We start from the raw sequence: 16,455 nt of genomic DNA on the forward strand, positions 1-16,455 counted from the left end.
CGTGCTCAGTGTGAACCTGCGTTCATCTGTGAAGAGCACAGGGCGCCAGTGGCGACTTTGCCAATCCTGGTGTTCTGTGGCAAATGCCAAGTTTCCTGCACGGTGCTGGGCTATGAGCACAACCGCCATCTGTGGACGTCGGGCCCTCATACCACCCTCATGGAGTCGGTTTCTAACCGTTTGTGCAGACACATACACATTTGTGGCCTGCTGGAGGTCATTTTGCAGGGCTCTGGCAGTGCTCCTCCTGTTCCTCCTTGCACAAATGCAGAGGTAGTGGTCCTGCTGCTGGGTTGTTGCCCTCCTACGGCCCACTCCAAGTCTCCTGGTGTACTGGCCTGTCTTCTGGTAGCGCCTCCAGCCTCTGGACACTACGCTGATAGACACAGCAAACCATCTTGCCACAGCTCGCATTGATGTGCCATCCTGGATGAGCTGCACTACCTGAGCAACTTCTGTGGGTTGTAGAGTCTCTCTATCACGAGTGTGAAAGCACAACCAACATTCAAAAGTGACCAAAACATCAGCCAGAAAGCATTGGTACTGAGATGTGGTCTGTGGTCCCCACCTGCAGATCCACTCCTTTATTGAGGGTGTCTTGATAATTGCCAATAATTTCCATCTATTGTCTATTCCATTTGCACAACAGCATGTGAAATTGATTGTCAATCAGTGTTGCTTCCTAAGTGGACAGTTTGATTTCACAGAAGTTTGATTTACTTGGATTTATATTCTGTTGTTTAAGTGTTCCCTTTATTTTTTTGAGCAGTGTATATCTCCCTCACATACTGTCTGCAGTGGATCACTTTATGCAAGCCTGCAGTGCAATATGGTGCTAATAGGCTCTCGTTATAAAAAAGTACACATTCTAAGCTTTCTTTATATACTGCATACCATTCACTCTTTTGGTTTATGTCGGGAAAAATGGGGCCTATGAATGCCATGAACTTTCCTGATGCCAAAATAGGGCTAAGATGTGATGAGACGGTGAACAAATGTGATGATGGGGCCTCAGCACAGTATCAGAGAAAAGCTGCTCCTTCAATTAAAATTGGCTAAAAATATATCAGACGGAAAGTCTGGATATAGTGGCCAAATAGAAGTATATCCAAAAAGTGGACCTTTGATTGAGGAGCAATGGAGTGACGGTGGGCCTACCTTTTAAGTTCAATATATTCCTTGCATGATGCATTTACATGTTTATACCAATATGTAATTATTTTTCCCTTTTATATGTTAGTAAATATTATAGAAACAGATGAAGAAATCACAAACGAAAAACATTGGGGGCTAAAAATTTCATTAACATTTTACTTATATATTAACTTATTTAAGTATTAAGTGTTATTATCAAAAGTATTATTAGCACATTCTAGAGATCCATCTTTTGCGAAAATTCTAAGAAATTGAAAATACAATTAGGCTGTGTGCCCACGATGTGTTTTTTAAGCGTTTCTGCAGCGGCAAAAACACTGCAGAAACGCTTAAAAACCGCATGGTAGAAGGCCTGCCATGTTCCCCAATGATAATCCGCATGTGCTGTGCACATGCTCCGGAAATTTCCGCTGCGGATTATCATTGCGGAAAAAAACGCAGCACTACCAATTATTTTGCGGAAGTGCTGCGTTTTCGCCGCCATTGACTTGCATTAGATCGCATGGATTACGCATCACTGTATATGTAGATGTGCATTCCATGCGTTCTAATGTGCGGATGGTACCCAGGTCTAGAGGAGAGGAGACTCTCCTCCGGACCTGGGTACCATAGAAAACTGTAAAAAAAAAGAATAAAATAAAAAATAAATATATACTTACCTTCTGACGGCCCCCGCTGCACTCGTCCTTTCATGCCGGCAGATCGCGGTGGACTGAAGGACCTGCGCTGACGTCATAGTCATGTGACGGGTCACGCGACTCTGACGTCGGCAGATCCTTCAGTGCAGTGTACCGCTGCCGGCAGCCGGGACAGAGGGAAAGCAGGACACCGGGGGCCATCAGAGGGTAAGTATATATTTATTTTTTTATTTTTTGACATTCTCTCGGGTTACACTATATAAATCTATGCCGGTTGCATGGATTTATATAGTGTGACCAAGTTGACAAGCACTTTCCAAGTGATGCTAAAATCGCTTGGAAAGCGCTTGACAACCCGCATGCGGAAATGCATGTGAAGAACGCTTCACTTCCGCTTGTCCCTGGCAGGAAAACGCATGTACAATCCGCATGTACAATCCGCATGCGTTTTTCTGCCAGGGAGATGCTGAAAAGCTCAAGAAAAAATCCAGAGAATTTCTGCATCGTGGGCACATAGCCTTATATACATTTTATCAAAGGTGTGATATCAGCAGTGCCAATTACTACATTTGGTAATGCTGATATTTATTTTTCTTATCTCTTTTTGCTATGAGAGACAACTAGTACAGACAATGTCATAGATACTGTTAAAGGATTAAGTGAGCCCCTAAGATACGTTATTACACAGTATGAAGCACGTTGAGATCATGTTGGGTCCTTCTTATTTATTGACACATGCTGTTGTGGGAGAAGCAGGTTGCCCTTATACATATTAGATTGGGCGTGACGAGATCGGTTGGTTCGGTCTAATATGTTTGAACACATTTTCTGGAGTTCAGGACAGAAGATTTATGCTATTGCTGAGATTAGTTTACAAAAGATTATCTACGCTGATACATTTTATCGGCTCCAGATTATACTCCTGGACCTGAGCGATTTTTCTATCGTCCACTGGTCCCTCCCACCTTCTTTGGGGACTGTTATGTTTGAGTGCAGACAGACAACTTGACGGAGGTGGCCTACGTGAACCACCAAGTGCGTATTAGGGGCACCTCAGCCATGAGAGACGCTGACCAAGTTGGCTCTTCTCGAAATCATCAGCCAGCTCTGTCCTCGCTGGAGCACCCCTGATTTGGACCTCTTTGATCCTATCTCAACCACAAAAGGCTAGGTCTTTGGCTTGCTCCCAAAAGGGGCAGGTTTTAGCACTTTTCATTCTTTTTAGCGCTTTCTGGCCTTCTGCAAACGGATTAAGATCTTTTTGTCCAGAGAGTGGCTTACTGCATCTCTCTTTACAAGCATACAGTGGAATCTTTGGACCTCAACTTTGTCTTATCTGTGCTTCAAGCCTCTACAATTTTCCCTCTGAGCCTCATCGCAACATTTCTTCAAAATTCCTTTCTTGTAAATTGGCTTTTTTTGGTTGTTCTCTCTATTCAAATGGTGTCTGAGTTTGCTGCACACTCAAGGCTCCTTTCCTTGTTCTCTATAATTATAAGGTGGTCGTACGTCTTTTCTCCCAAAGGTAGTTTTAGCACCAAGCAAAGAAATTTTCTCTTCCTTTTGGCCTTTCCCCACCCATCCCTGGAAGCATTCTTTTAGCTAGACCAACTGGACTCATCAAAGCAATTAAGGGCAACCTTTTGGTAACAGAAGCCTTCCATCATTCTGATTCTCCATGTTACTCCAAGACGAAAGATCATTCCACAAGTTTGGTTGAGGTCAGGTAGGTGGTAAGGCATTCATTTCCCAGGTCTTCAAGGCTGCCACCTGGGCCTCTGTTCACACCCTTGCCAAGTTCTACAAGATTCATGCTATGGCTGATGCCAGCTTGGTGGTATAATGTGCTACATTGTCAGTTGTCATAGTTCCCACCTTTTAGGACTGCTCTAAAACATCCTGCTGTGCTCCATCTCATTATGTTTTAACTAGAAAATTTGATTTTTGTACTTACCATAAAATTCCTTTTGTTTTGTTAATTACATTGGAGGACACTGTTTTTGTGTACTACTTTTATAGGGTCAGTTTAAGTTGCCTTTTGGCGTTGTTCTCTTCCCTGGGCTTAGGTAATTTTGGCTCATGGTAAGTACTCTCAGTTTGCTGTCCCTTTGGCAAAAAACTGAGCTACCTATTATGTGACAAGAGGGTATTGCCCACCAGGCAGAGCCATCTTTTTTAAACCTAGTGTTAAGCCTCCTCAAAGCAGGGCATATATTCACAGTTCTGTGTCCGCCAATGTATTGAATGAAAAAGTAATTTTACAGTAAGTGCAAAAGAAAAAAATTATATCAGGATTATACAGTCATTCTGACATGCGTTGTCATAGTAAGTGTACCAGCCACATCAGGTCCAAGAGATCTATTTAATAATGTATGCAGTGTGAATTGTGAAATCTGGTCACAGATCCACTTTGATTGTTTACTCAGTGTTGCTTGAAGTGATAAGATCAAATATGTAAAAAACATGTTTGAATCATAATATTGTGCTAATATGTACCTTGCCTGCGGCAAAATGAATGCAAAGCTGGTTGATTTTGGATATGCAAATGCACACTAGCAAGTCAATGGTGCAGGTGTGACCACATATACAGCACCTTCTAAGAAGATCTCACTGCAAATTCACAGATGTCAAATAAAAAGGAATTGGAAAAAAACAGCAATATTATTGCTGATGAAGGTCACGCAGCGGCTCCACACATGTTCATGTAATCACAAACGGTGCCGACTTCTGAATATTGTATTTTGTTCCAAGGTCAGAAAACACATGACAAATACCCAGTAGTTGGAAACATTCAGAAGGGCGACATTTCCGCAGTATTATTCATTTCAGTGTATAATATATATCTTTAGCAGGACTATGTCACATCCCACCTTGTCTTTCATCCTTAGCTTCTTGTCTTGCTCCACTGATAAATCATCTCAACACTTTGAACATTAGAGATTCCTTTTTTCTGTTTTGTAAAGATGAATCGTGAAAGAACCTAGGATGTGTACACCTTTGGAGGAAAGTCTTATTTTTATTTTCTATTTAAATGCATGTATTTTGGGCTAAAAATAATACATTTTTTTCACTTGAGTAAAAATGTTTCACCGTTTGGGTTTAACAGACGCTTTGTTTTCCTGCACATACCTGGGAGCAGAATGAGCTACCTGAGAATATGTCGAGTTTGTAACTCTAATCAACTGGTCTGTGGTCATAAATCAGCACAGAAGAGTTCTGAAAATGACAAATTAAAAAAGTTACAAGGTTTCCACGAGAAGATCTCGCTGATGGATTCCCTGTTAACTCATCTGCAGCCAGCAATATGCAGAGAAACAAAGAGCCTGTAAAAGCCAAATGGTGGAAATTTTTTAATGAAACCCAATTGCAAAAAATAATTTTTGGCCCGAAAATGCATGCATTTATGTATTCCTAGAGGTTATCTGCGGAGGCTTTATCTTCTTATAATTAACAATCATGGAATTATTGAAATCACAGGATGGATAGACATATTAATGATATGCAAATGAAAAAAATGCAAATAGTATTTTCAAAATATCTCGATTTATTCAGTATGGAGTATGAGAGCCACATGCAGAAATACACACTCTTACACACCATGGCATTCCATCAGTGAGGTTATTAATGGTTGTCTGAGGAATTTTCTCTAGTTTTATCTGCAGTGTATACAACACAACAGCAGACCTCCTCGCTGAAGAGGATAGACTTCCATTCCATCTTCCATTCCAGCCTCCATTAAAGGCTCCATTGCTCCATTCTAGCTTCACGTCTGTGTCTGGAGAACACATGCAACACCAAGAAGAGGCCTTCACAAGAAAATGTCACATCAGTCCTACTCCATGGATTATGGTGGGGTGGCATAATGTATAGTAGCTGGACTCCTCTAGTCTTCTTTATAGGTACACTAACAACTCAACTTTACATTGATTTGGTCATGGGACCAGTGATATGGCTTTGAAGGATAACACCAGAGAGATCAAGCAGTATGCCACTGCTGCAACAACATGTGAAGGATTAGCACCTCGCCAACCCGCCTGACGTCACCACTACGTGAGATGGATCACGTAATGCGGTCTCCCCTCTTTCACTAACGTGACTTTCCGCACCTCTCGGGGACACATAAGGTCAGCTTGGCACAGTCTTACACAGACACCCCCTGTCCATATTGGCCCAGGTAGGCACTGGGAATGAGATGGTGGGACCCACATAGTCTCTGAATAGCTCACACCCTGACAGGCTGGGAGGCCGCCTTCACTAGCACCAGTGAAACAGCGCCTGGTCAGCCCGGTAGGACTGCCACCAATTCCTCGTTCAATATACGCCTGGTCCGTTTACAGGGTTATATCGAGCCAGAAACCAGCCCCAGTAGCATGGAAAATTAAACCGAGAAATGGATGTGTGGATCGAGATAAAAGAACAGTCCAAGGTTAAATTATATATTTAATCGCCTTAAGGGCACACTAGACAATACATTATATACACGATGGTTATACATTATACAATGGTGATATATGCAAATACAGGTGATAGTACAACAGATATAAGCAGATGAATCATGTCAATTACCGGTGTGACTTCCAACCGTGTGTGCGCTGGGTCTCTGGGGCATCGGCTTCCAGCTGGGTCCCAGGTCCTTCACAGCACGTTACTCTATGTGACCCCTTTCCCCTGTTCGAAGTGGACCGCATGCATCAGAGAGAGACCACTTGGCCTTACACTAGCTTTTATCCCCTTTTGGGTCACTCCCCTACTTCCTCTGGGCTGAACCTAAGTCCCCTCCTCTGGAGGTTTGAAGCTAAATCTCCCAAAAGCTAAGAAAGATCATAACTCCTTTCTGGACGGTCCTAAGGAGGCGGTTCTGGCATCATCGGATCCGGCCGGGCCCCTGCTACGCGTGGAGACTAAACACAGCTTTGCTACCTAGTTTCTACTATCTGTTCTATGTATCTCCATACCCCTGGACGCTAGAACGGATCGAGACCCTGAAAGGAGTCCGGTCCAGTCTGGGCATCTCGGAAATATACACAATGTATGGCTAGGACATATAGTATCTCCATAACTTCTTATGAAACCATAGCTGCCTTAACAAAGCAATTTAGACTGCAGGATATCCACATGGCAAGCAAGCCCTTTGTTCTGAGCTGGCTTAAGGTGTGAGATCTGTCACTTTCAGTCTTTTGACTTTTGACCCTCCCTGCTGCTGCTAGCTGTTCTGTTACAACTGCACACTGAAGGGGCTTTCATAATCCTATGCCAAATAGGATACTAATGATTGAAATGGAATTATATCTCCAATATTCTTAACAATGGCCATTTCTCCAAAGTGTCCCAGAAGCCAGTTTCCAACATTACAACACCAGGTCACACGTTGCTCGTGCTACCGTGATCAGCTTGCATTGCCTAAACATGCTGCCATGGTCTGCAGTGTCTCCAGACTTGTCTCCCATAGAGCACATCTGGGATATCATTGTTCTGCAATTATAAAGGGAGCTGCCATTAGCAGATCTTGATGATTTTCTAGTCCAAGTACATTCAGCATGACAGAACATTCCTCAGACAACCATTGATAACAACATGCCAAGTGCGTGTATTTCTGCACGTGGGGCTCACACTCAATACTGACTAAATAAAGATGTTTTGAAAATGTTGTTTCTAATTTGCAGTATTTGCTTATCATTAACATTCAATGACCCTGTGATTTCTTTAATTCCATGACTATTATTTCTTGGTGTTGCAATTTTATTTTTCAGGAGTGTGCAATAGTCAATGTGGTGGGTATTTTAGCTGCTGGTCTACAGCATTGCAGAGAATGATGGGCGCTTAGTTCCTGTTCTGTTATTTCTTTCCTAAGGTTAGAGTCCCACCAATCTTACTTTTTAATTATCATAGCTATATAGGGATATTATGGAACAATAATCTATTTTATTTTTGGTTATTTTAGTACTGATTTTAATGCAATCTAAAATTTCCATCATATGTTCCAAGTGTACAGTTTTATTAGTTTAGCAATTTTTCTTTCTTGCTTCTCAGTCCTGTTTTTTCTTTTAGGTACCTTTCACTGACCTTTTAGATGCAGCCAAGAGCGTGGTTCGGGCGTTATTTATTCGGCAAAAGTATATGAATATGTCCATGCAAAGCTTTTGTCGAACTACTGCCCAGCACTTGAAGAAGCTCAGTGATGAGGCTTTAGACAGTCCACTGCAGGAGGAAAGCGCCGATACCCCTGTAGCCGCAGGTAACATTCATAGAGGGCTTTACATGGGGGAGAAGTGACTATGAAGGGAAGCAAGATGATTGAAGCTGCTACAGCCTTTCTAAAACAGCAACAAAAAAAAAAAGGTTAAATGGTGCAGCTTTCAGGGCTACAAAAAACGTGCATCTCACATGGTTGCATTATATGTGTCTGGCCCAGGTTTTATTTATAAAAAGCAGCACAAACAAGTATTACCTATAGCACCCACTCATGTCCTAGTATCTTGGTGCGGATTAGAAAATCAAAGTTTTTACCTGGCTGCTATGAACAACTGCTATTGTTTTGTTTGCTGTATTTTTCATAATTGATGTCCAGAATGTTGGGAATTACATTTCACAGACGTCACTTTTTTTTTTCCACAGACGCTCCTGTTCATCCTCCCTTTTCCGACCGGCATCCATATGAAGTGTGTGACACCAGCATCATGCCTCCTGATTTGGGATTTGGGCTAAAAATGGTAGATGGTGTGATACACGTATTCACAAAGCGTGATGTCATGGACACGTAAGCATTTCTGAATACATATAGTATTATCAGTGATATGTTAGTTGTCTTCACAATTGGAGCCTTGATACTTTTATGCTGACACAAATGCCAGCTCAGCACTCAAAACAACAAGCCCTAACACTTATCCATTGTCAGATAAATAAAAACTTAAATGGTCTCAGAAAATGGTGACTCGTTATCACATTGCAATCAACAACAAAATGTCTCTGCACTGTGATCCTTAACTTCATCCTTCCTTATCCTTTTGCAAACACAAAGAAGGGGAGGAGAGGAGTGATATCAGACACCTGAGAAAACCCCGCCCACATTTACTGCAGTCATAAAGCGAGCTAGCACTACACTAGATTTTTATGACAAATGTCAGCAGCTGTTTTCCCTAGTGTATAAAAGTTGAAAATATCAAAACGTTTAACATAATTTTTCATATTTTATACCATTTAAAAATGTATTTATTTAAAAGAATAAAAACATTAATAATATAATTTTTGTTCAATTGTTGAATACATTTTATATAAAGAAGTCCCATCAAAATTCTTATTTCATAATCCATGCTAATTACTTTTGTTATGATGTGTAATCGCATTACATTACATAGGGGTCATTACATAGGTAATTAGGATGGATTATGAAATAAAAAATTTGATAGGACTTTTCTAAAAAGAAAATCAGTATTACTGTGGCTAAATTGTTCCCAAAATGGAAGTTCAGCTTGCTGTTGAAATGTGTGAACTGTGTTCTAACTATAAGGAAAGCCTTACGTCCTGATAAGATAAGGCCACCATTAAAGGCTCCGTCACACTTAGCGACGCTGCAACGATCCCGACAGCGATGCGACCTGTCAGGGATCGTTGCTGCGTCGCTATGTGGTCGCTGGTGAGCTGTCAAACAGGCAGGCTCACCAACGATCAGGGGGGCAGCGACATCGTGGAAAGAATCTTTCCACGATGTCCTGCTCCTGGTTACGAGCCTGCTGAAGCAGGAGCAGGCTGGTAACTATGGTAAACATTGGGTTACTAGGGGCACACGCGCTCCTAGTAACCCGTTGTTTATCATGGTTACCACTCTGCTACAGTGAGCGGGAGGTTACCGCTCACTTTAGCAGGCTCGTAACCATGATAAACAGCGGGTTACTAAGTCGCGTGTGCCCCTAGTAACCAGATGTTTACCATAGTTACCAGCCTGATTGCTGCTCCCGCTAGTCACACACAGCGATGTGTGCTGATCAGCGGGAGGGCAACGACCAAAAAATGGTCCAGGACACTTTGCAGCGATCAGCGACGTCACAGCAGGGGCCTGATCGTTGCAAAGTGTCACAGATAGCGACATCGCTGGTGAGGTCACTGTTGCGTCACCAAAACCGTGACACAGCAGCGATCTCGCTAGTGATCTCGCTATGTGAGACGGGGGCTTTAGTCACAGCTACAAGACTTGCATGCTGAAAAGAGTCTTGGCAGTGACTAATAAGGCTAGAAGATTCTCAGCATGCACAATTGTGAATGGCGCTCCTTGCAGCAGGTACAATAGCTCCTGCATCATCACTTAATAAAGAACATATTCCCATTATAGTGAATCTGTCAGTATGATCAACCCTCCTAAGCTGTCATATGGGCATCCAGATCATAGAAAGTTGAAAAAATGATAACTTGATATCTGCAATCCGAAGTCTTACTCCAGTGAAATCCACATTTTTATTACATGTAAGTGAGCTGTTAAGATCTATGTTCCAGACATTGATCTCCCTGAGAATCTGCCTCTAGAGTTTATTTCTAATGGAAGGGGGCGTTACCAATGTGAGACATGTAATCTCTGCTCTCCTAATCTGACTGCAGGTTGTGTATGATTATTACTGACATAGTACAGCAGAGCTGAGTTTGTCTAATTACAAACATCTGCAGCTTTCTTCTCATAGTGCAGTCAACTCATCTGTATTCCACTTCCGCCACACTATCTGCCTGTGAGATGGAAGATGAAGAAATGTTAGTTCTAATCACACACAGCTCTGCAATGAGATCAGGAGAGCAGACTGTCAGTCATTACATGTCTCACACTGGTGACGCCCCCTTTCATTTAGAATAAGCTCTGGAGGCAGAGTCTCATGCAGATCAGTGTCTGGCCCTCAGATTTGAACAGCTCTTTTACATATTAAGAAAAATGTGGATTTCTCTAGAATAAGACATCGTATTTCAGATATCAATCATAGTATCTTTTTATTCAGGTTCCTATGACCTACATGCCCATATAGACGGCTTAGGAGGGTTGATTCTACTGACAAGATTACCTTTAAAGGCTATTTTGATGTGTCATATATCGGCAATGTGAATGCCATATTTATTGATGATGACGCTTTTTCTTTCAGAAATACAGAGTTGGAACTCCCATATCTGGATCTTTCAGAATTTGTGGCTGACATGAATGTACTGATGGCCCTTATTATCAATGGCCCCATGTGAGTAGTGTAGTAAAAGGCTGGAGATGGCATATGGCTCAGTACTTATACAATGTTCTTTTGTATGGAGACTTGGTCCTAAGCTATTAGGAAATGCAGTTATTAGGAACTGTGTTGTTATCCAGCATGGTATTATGTTCTCAGAGGAAAGATATAATCAAGGGCTTTATGCCACTTCTATGGCATAAAAAAAGAATACATTTTGGGGCACATCATTCTGTGTAAATATTTGTGACATTTTATCCTTCAGTGGCAACAAATGGGGCAGGAGCAGATTTCACAGAATCTACCATAATTTTGACTTTGGCACAAATCTCTACCTGTTCTCAGGGCTATGGAGTCGGAGTTGTGGAGTCAGTGTCCATTTTGGTAGTTGGAGTCGGTATAAAATGGACCGACTCCAAAAATATATAATAAATTGGGTAAAGTAGTACAATGCAGGATGTGCTGTAATTTTTTTCATAAGAATTTGGGAAAGTTCTGAATTGTCCCATAAATTTCTATTCCTGATCTAAGGATCTCGGCTTTTAGTTGAGATGAATCTGTGCTGCACTTTATGTACACGCTCAGTAGTGAGGCAGGGCTGTGGAGTCGGGGTCAAAGTCGGGAGTCAGGGAAATTGAGGATTCAGTCGGAGGTTTGGCTTTCTGATAGCAGAGGTAGAATGTAAATTCTGGCGCACAGACAGACAAATGTGGGAAATTTAGTAGCTAAATAAATTTGGCACATCAGTTATACCCTTCCTCCCTCATTACACATCACCTGATCTGCTTCATCCAATAAGCAGTCAAGGTTAAATAGCTTGGAGTTGGAAAATCTGCATAAAAATAATGATATGGTCACAGTACTCGCTGTCCTAATAATTCTACACACAGTGTAGACTTGTGTATAACTTGCCAGTGTAAGTAAATTTTCCTCTAGGTGCATTGCTGCAGCTTTTATTTTTCATGTTGTGTACATTACGTCTCTTTCAGTCTTTTCCTTATGAGGTTGGGTAATTTTGAAAAAAAAATTAAGGAACCTGTTCATTAATATGGCACAATCACGCTATACCAGTCTTGCTGAAATAGAAGATGCAAAATTCATTAAGCCATGCATGCCACTTAATGAATTTGGAGCCTCTTCTTAGTGACATGCGCTGGGCTAGAAGTGCTACCATTTCTGGTGTACAAAGCACCAGCATTTTTAATGAACCACAACCCACCCCGGCTCTGTCCATTTTAGTGGAGCTCAGTCAAACTGGCCAAAAACTTCAAAAATTTGCAACAATTTTGCGCAACTCCCCATTGGTCAAACATTTTGCGACTACAGTTTTCTGGCATACAAGCTTTGATGAATCAGCCCCAATATCTTGATTTTTTTTTTTTCAAACTTAAGGATAATTTTTTATTTTAATCTCGACTTTCTTTTTTGTGTGAATGGGACTGAGCTGAAGGGAGTGGTCAACCGACTGCCAACAAATTCACTATCACTCAAGCCAGAAAGCGAAGTAAATTACAGTATGTCAGAAATCTGCTCCACTTTATAGCCCTGTAATCAGGTTGATGCCATATTACTTTTTTTTCTTTTGAGGGTTGATACCTCTGGTCAGACTGGGAAAGTGGGGATGGAAGTGACAGGCGAGTGATCAGAAACACAGAGGTGAGAAGCTGCACAGGATCAAATACAGAAGGGAGCACAGGTGAGGGGTTACACCCACCTACCCCCCACTTCTGCACAGCATAGACATCTCAGAAAATAAATATGCTAAATGCAGAAAGGGAAGTAGGGGTAACCCTCTTACATACTGAATCCTAAAAAGAAGCAGATCACACATTTTATTATAATATTGTGTGCATGGATAGATGAACCAGAGTTACTGATATCACACTGTAGCGTTCTGGAGCAGAGACTGGGCCAGAGAAGATTTTGTGTTGGAGGGCTTCATGTAGTGCACAGGCAGGGTGCCTAACTGGCCCAGTATTTGTCAGGAATACTTCCCTGGAGCTTTGTATTCCTCTGTTTTACTAACTTGATAGGGGAAGTTGCAGGGGGACTATGGCAATCACTTGTTTGCTTTTCTCCCCACAATTAAGCAGCTGTCTGATCAGTGGTCTGGATGTTAGGAGTTTAATGGAGTGCATGTGTGACCTGGACAGCATTGCAGCTCCTGCACATCTCACCTGCTAGTTCTCCTCTACTCCATTCCTGAGCTTCCAACTGCACTAACAGTTTCTTCTCTCCACTCTCCTTACACTGCTGTGCCCGACCACCAAGCGGGGTAGCTCTCCTCTTCCTCCGACACTGCCTGCTCCACCAATGATAGAAAACAGCACTGACAAGCTAAAATCATTTTTTTAATTGTTTAAATCAGAAGTGTGCTGCCCTGAAATTGTTGTGAATGCATCAATCCTTCTGAGCTTATCATTTACTCAGTCCCATGGTTTTCATTTCTCCACAGTAAGTCATTCTGCTACCGGCGGCTGCAGTACCTCAGCTCACGATTCCAGATGCACGTTTTATTGAATGAGATGAAAGAGTTAGCAGCTCAAAAAAAGGTGCCACACAGAGACTTTTACAACATACGTAAGGTGCGTTCTTTTCAATCAGATTTTTAGCCAGTGAAGCGGACTGTATGGATAGTCCTGACTTTAAGCTTTACTTTTAAAGGTGGACACACATATTCATGCAGCATCGTGTATGAATCAGAAGCATCTGCTCCGATTTATTAAACGGTCCATGAAAAAGAATTGGGAAGAGATAGTTCATGAAGAGGGAGGGAAGGAGCAGACACTGCGTCAGGTCTTTGAGAACATGAACCTAACGGCATATGATCTGAGCGTGGACACTCTGGATGTGCATGCGGTGAGAATGACATTTATACATCAAAAGTCACGGGGCAGTAATACTGGGCAGTAAAGCAGGAAAACGCCATTATTCACGGTTCATATTATGAATAGAACCTCCTGTGTGGGTGTTTGAGAAGAAGTCCACTTTACTTAGCTTGTTCTGGTCACATGAAGATCCCAAGTACTTGATAGTGACAGTGATTTTGGGGTGGACTGTTCTCGAAAACCTTCCTAGTATTGTATCCATAGTAAACAGGACCTGGTCAACTAAGAAAGGATTTTTTTTTTATTGAAGATAATAGGCAAAATGTCATTGATACGCCACACTTTCAATATGCTGTCATTTTTAAAACGTAACTGTGCTTTCAACAAACCTTGAGAAGATCAATAGCATAGGCTATAAGAAACTTTGTAATGTATCTTATAAGAGAAATCAGCTTTATACCACACTTATCAGACACTTTTCCCCATCCACTTGTCTCCTGAGCTTACAATATACTGTGTATATACAGTGCTGGCCAAAAGTATTGGCACCCCTGCAATTCTGTCAGATAATACTCAGTTTCTTCCTGAAAATGATTGCAATCACAAATTCTTTGGTATTATTCTCTTCATTTAATTTGCCTTCAATGAAAAAAACACAAAAAGAATTGTCCTAAAGCCAAATTAGATATAATTCCACACCAAACCTAAAAAAGGGGGTGGACAAAAGTATTGGCACCCTTTGAAAAATCATGTGATGCTTCTCTAATTTGTGTAATTAACAGCACCTGTAACTTACCTGTGGCACCTAACAGGTGTTGGCAATAACTAAATCACACTTGCAGCCAGTTAACATGGATTAAAGTTGACTCAACCTCTGTCCTGTGTCCTTGTGTGTACCACATTGAGCATGGAGAAAAGAAAGAAGACCAAAGAACTGTCTGAGGACTTGAGAAACCAAATTGTGAGGAAGCATGAGCAATCTCAAGGCTACAAGTCCATCTCCAAAGACCTGAATGTTCCTGTGTCTTCCGTGCGCAGTGTCATCAAGAAGTTTAAAGCCCATGGCACTGTGGCTAACCTCCCTAGATGTGGACGGAAAAGAAAAATTGACGAGAGATTTCAACGCAAGATTGTGCGGATGGTGGATAAAGAACCTCGACTAACATCCAAACAAGTTCAAGCTGCCCTGCAGTCTGAGGGTACAACAGTGTCAGCCCGTACTATCCGTCGGCGTCTGAATGAAAAGGGACTGTATGGTAGGATACCCAGGAAGACCCCACTTATTACCCCGAGACATAAAAAAGCCAGGCTGGAGTTTGCCAAAACTTGCCTGAGAAAGCCTAAAACGTTTTGGAAGAATGTCCTCTGGTCAGATGAGACAAAAGTAGAGCTTTTTGGCAAAAAGCATCAACATAGAGTGTACAGGAAAAAAAAGAGGCATTCAAAGAAAAGAACACGGTCCCTACAGTCAAACATGGCGGAGGTTCCCTGATGTTTTGGGGTTGCTTTGCTGCCTCTGGCACTGGACTGCTTGACCGTGTGCATGGCATTATGAAGTCTGAAGACCACCAACAAATTTTGCAGCATAATGTAAGGCCCAGTGTGAGAAAGCTGGGTCTCCCTCAGAGGTCATGGGTCTTCCAGCAGGACAATGACCCAAAACACACTTCCAAAAGCACTATAAAATGGTTTGAGAGAAAGCACTGGAGACTTCTAAGGTGGCCAGCAATGAGTCCAGACCTGAATCCCATAGAACACCTGTGGAGAGATCTCAAAATGGCAGTTTGGGGAAGGCACCCTTCAAATATCAGGGACCTGGAGCAGTTTGCCAAAGAAGAATGGTCTACAATTCCAGCAGAGCATTGTAAGAAACTCATTGATGGTTACCGGAAGCGGTTGTTCGCAGTTATTTTGGCTAAAGGTTGTGGAACCAAGTATTAGGCTGAGGGTGCCAATACTTTTGTCCGGACCTTTTTTGCAGTTTTGTGTGAAATGATCAATGATTTGATTTTTGCTTCATTCTCTTTTGTGTTTTTTCCTTGCAAGCAAATTAAATGAAGATAATAAGACCAAAGAATTTGTGATTGCAATCATTTTCAGGAAGAAACTGAGTATTATCTGACAGAATTGCAGGGGTGCCAATACTTTTGGCCAGCACTGTATGTCCGGAAGGGTCTCAGGAGATGAACTGGAGGTGTTTTTTTTATACATTTCTTTAATTTATTAAATTGCATAAGAACAACAAGAATTAAGGCACCAAGTGTGCCACATTTGTAAATAAATTGCAGGTGTTATTTGACACAGTCCATTATCCTGTGGACAGGGAAGAAGGAGTGAAGAGCAGGGAAGGGAACAGACCCAGGCAGACAGAATACCATCGTGCAGAGCTCTGTAACAAGTGTTTTACCTCAGATCAGAGGTTGATTCAGATAAAGGCAGCTCAGCTCTGCTGCATATTGTCCTCCATGTAGCTGCAGCTGGTGAGAATACAGGATATAAGTGATATAATGGCAGGATATAGTGTTATCCATTATGTACACACACAGGATACCTTATTCTGAATAGTCACTTAAAAGCATAGATACCCTTTAAATATAGACCAAATAATTTATTATTTAATATACTCACTTATATAGCGCCATT

At 41.8% G+C, this 16,455-nt stretch overlaps 1 protein-coding gene across 6 annotated transcripts in view; it reads left to right on the plus strand.

The window, feature by feature from the left end:
• Window positions 1-16,455, plus strand: part of AMPD2 (adenosine monophosphate deaminase 2) — a 234,443-nt gene that overhangs the window by 177,942 nt on the left and 40,046 nt on the right. For all 6 annotated transcript variants that reach the window (XM_073666816.1, XM_073666819.1, XM_073666818.1 and 3 more), the window contains exons 6-10: window positions 7,842-8,028; window positions 8,409-8,550; window positions 10,910-10,999; window positions 13,440-13,569; window positions 13,649-13,843. In XM_073666816.1, coding sequence (XP_073522917.1) covers window positions 7,842-8,028; window positions 8,409-8,550; window positions 10,910-10,999; window positions 13,440-13,569; window positions 13,649-13,843 — 744 coding nt within the window. The remainder of the gene's footprint in view (window positions 1-7,841; window positions 8,029-8,408; window positions 8,551-10,909; window positions 11,000-13,439; window positions 13,570-13,648; window positions 13,844-16,455) is intronic.

This window comes from Phyllobates terribilis, unplaced genomic scaffold (assembly GCF_046119375.1).
Source record: "Phyllobates terribilis strain yellow unplaced genomic scaffold, ASM4611937v1 Scaffold_2__4_contigs__length_985480577, whole genome shotgun sequence".
Lineage (NCBI taxonomy): Eukaryota > Metazoa > Chordata > Amphibia > Anura > Dendrobatidae > Phyllobates > Phyllobates terribilis.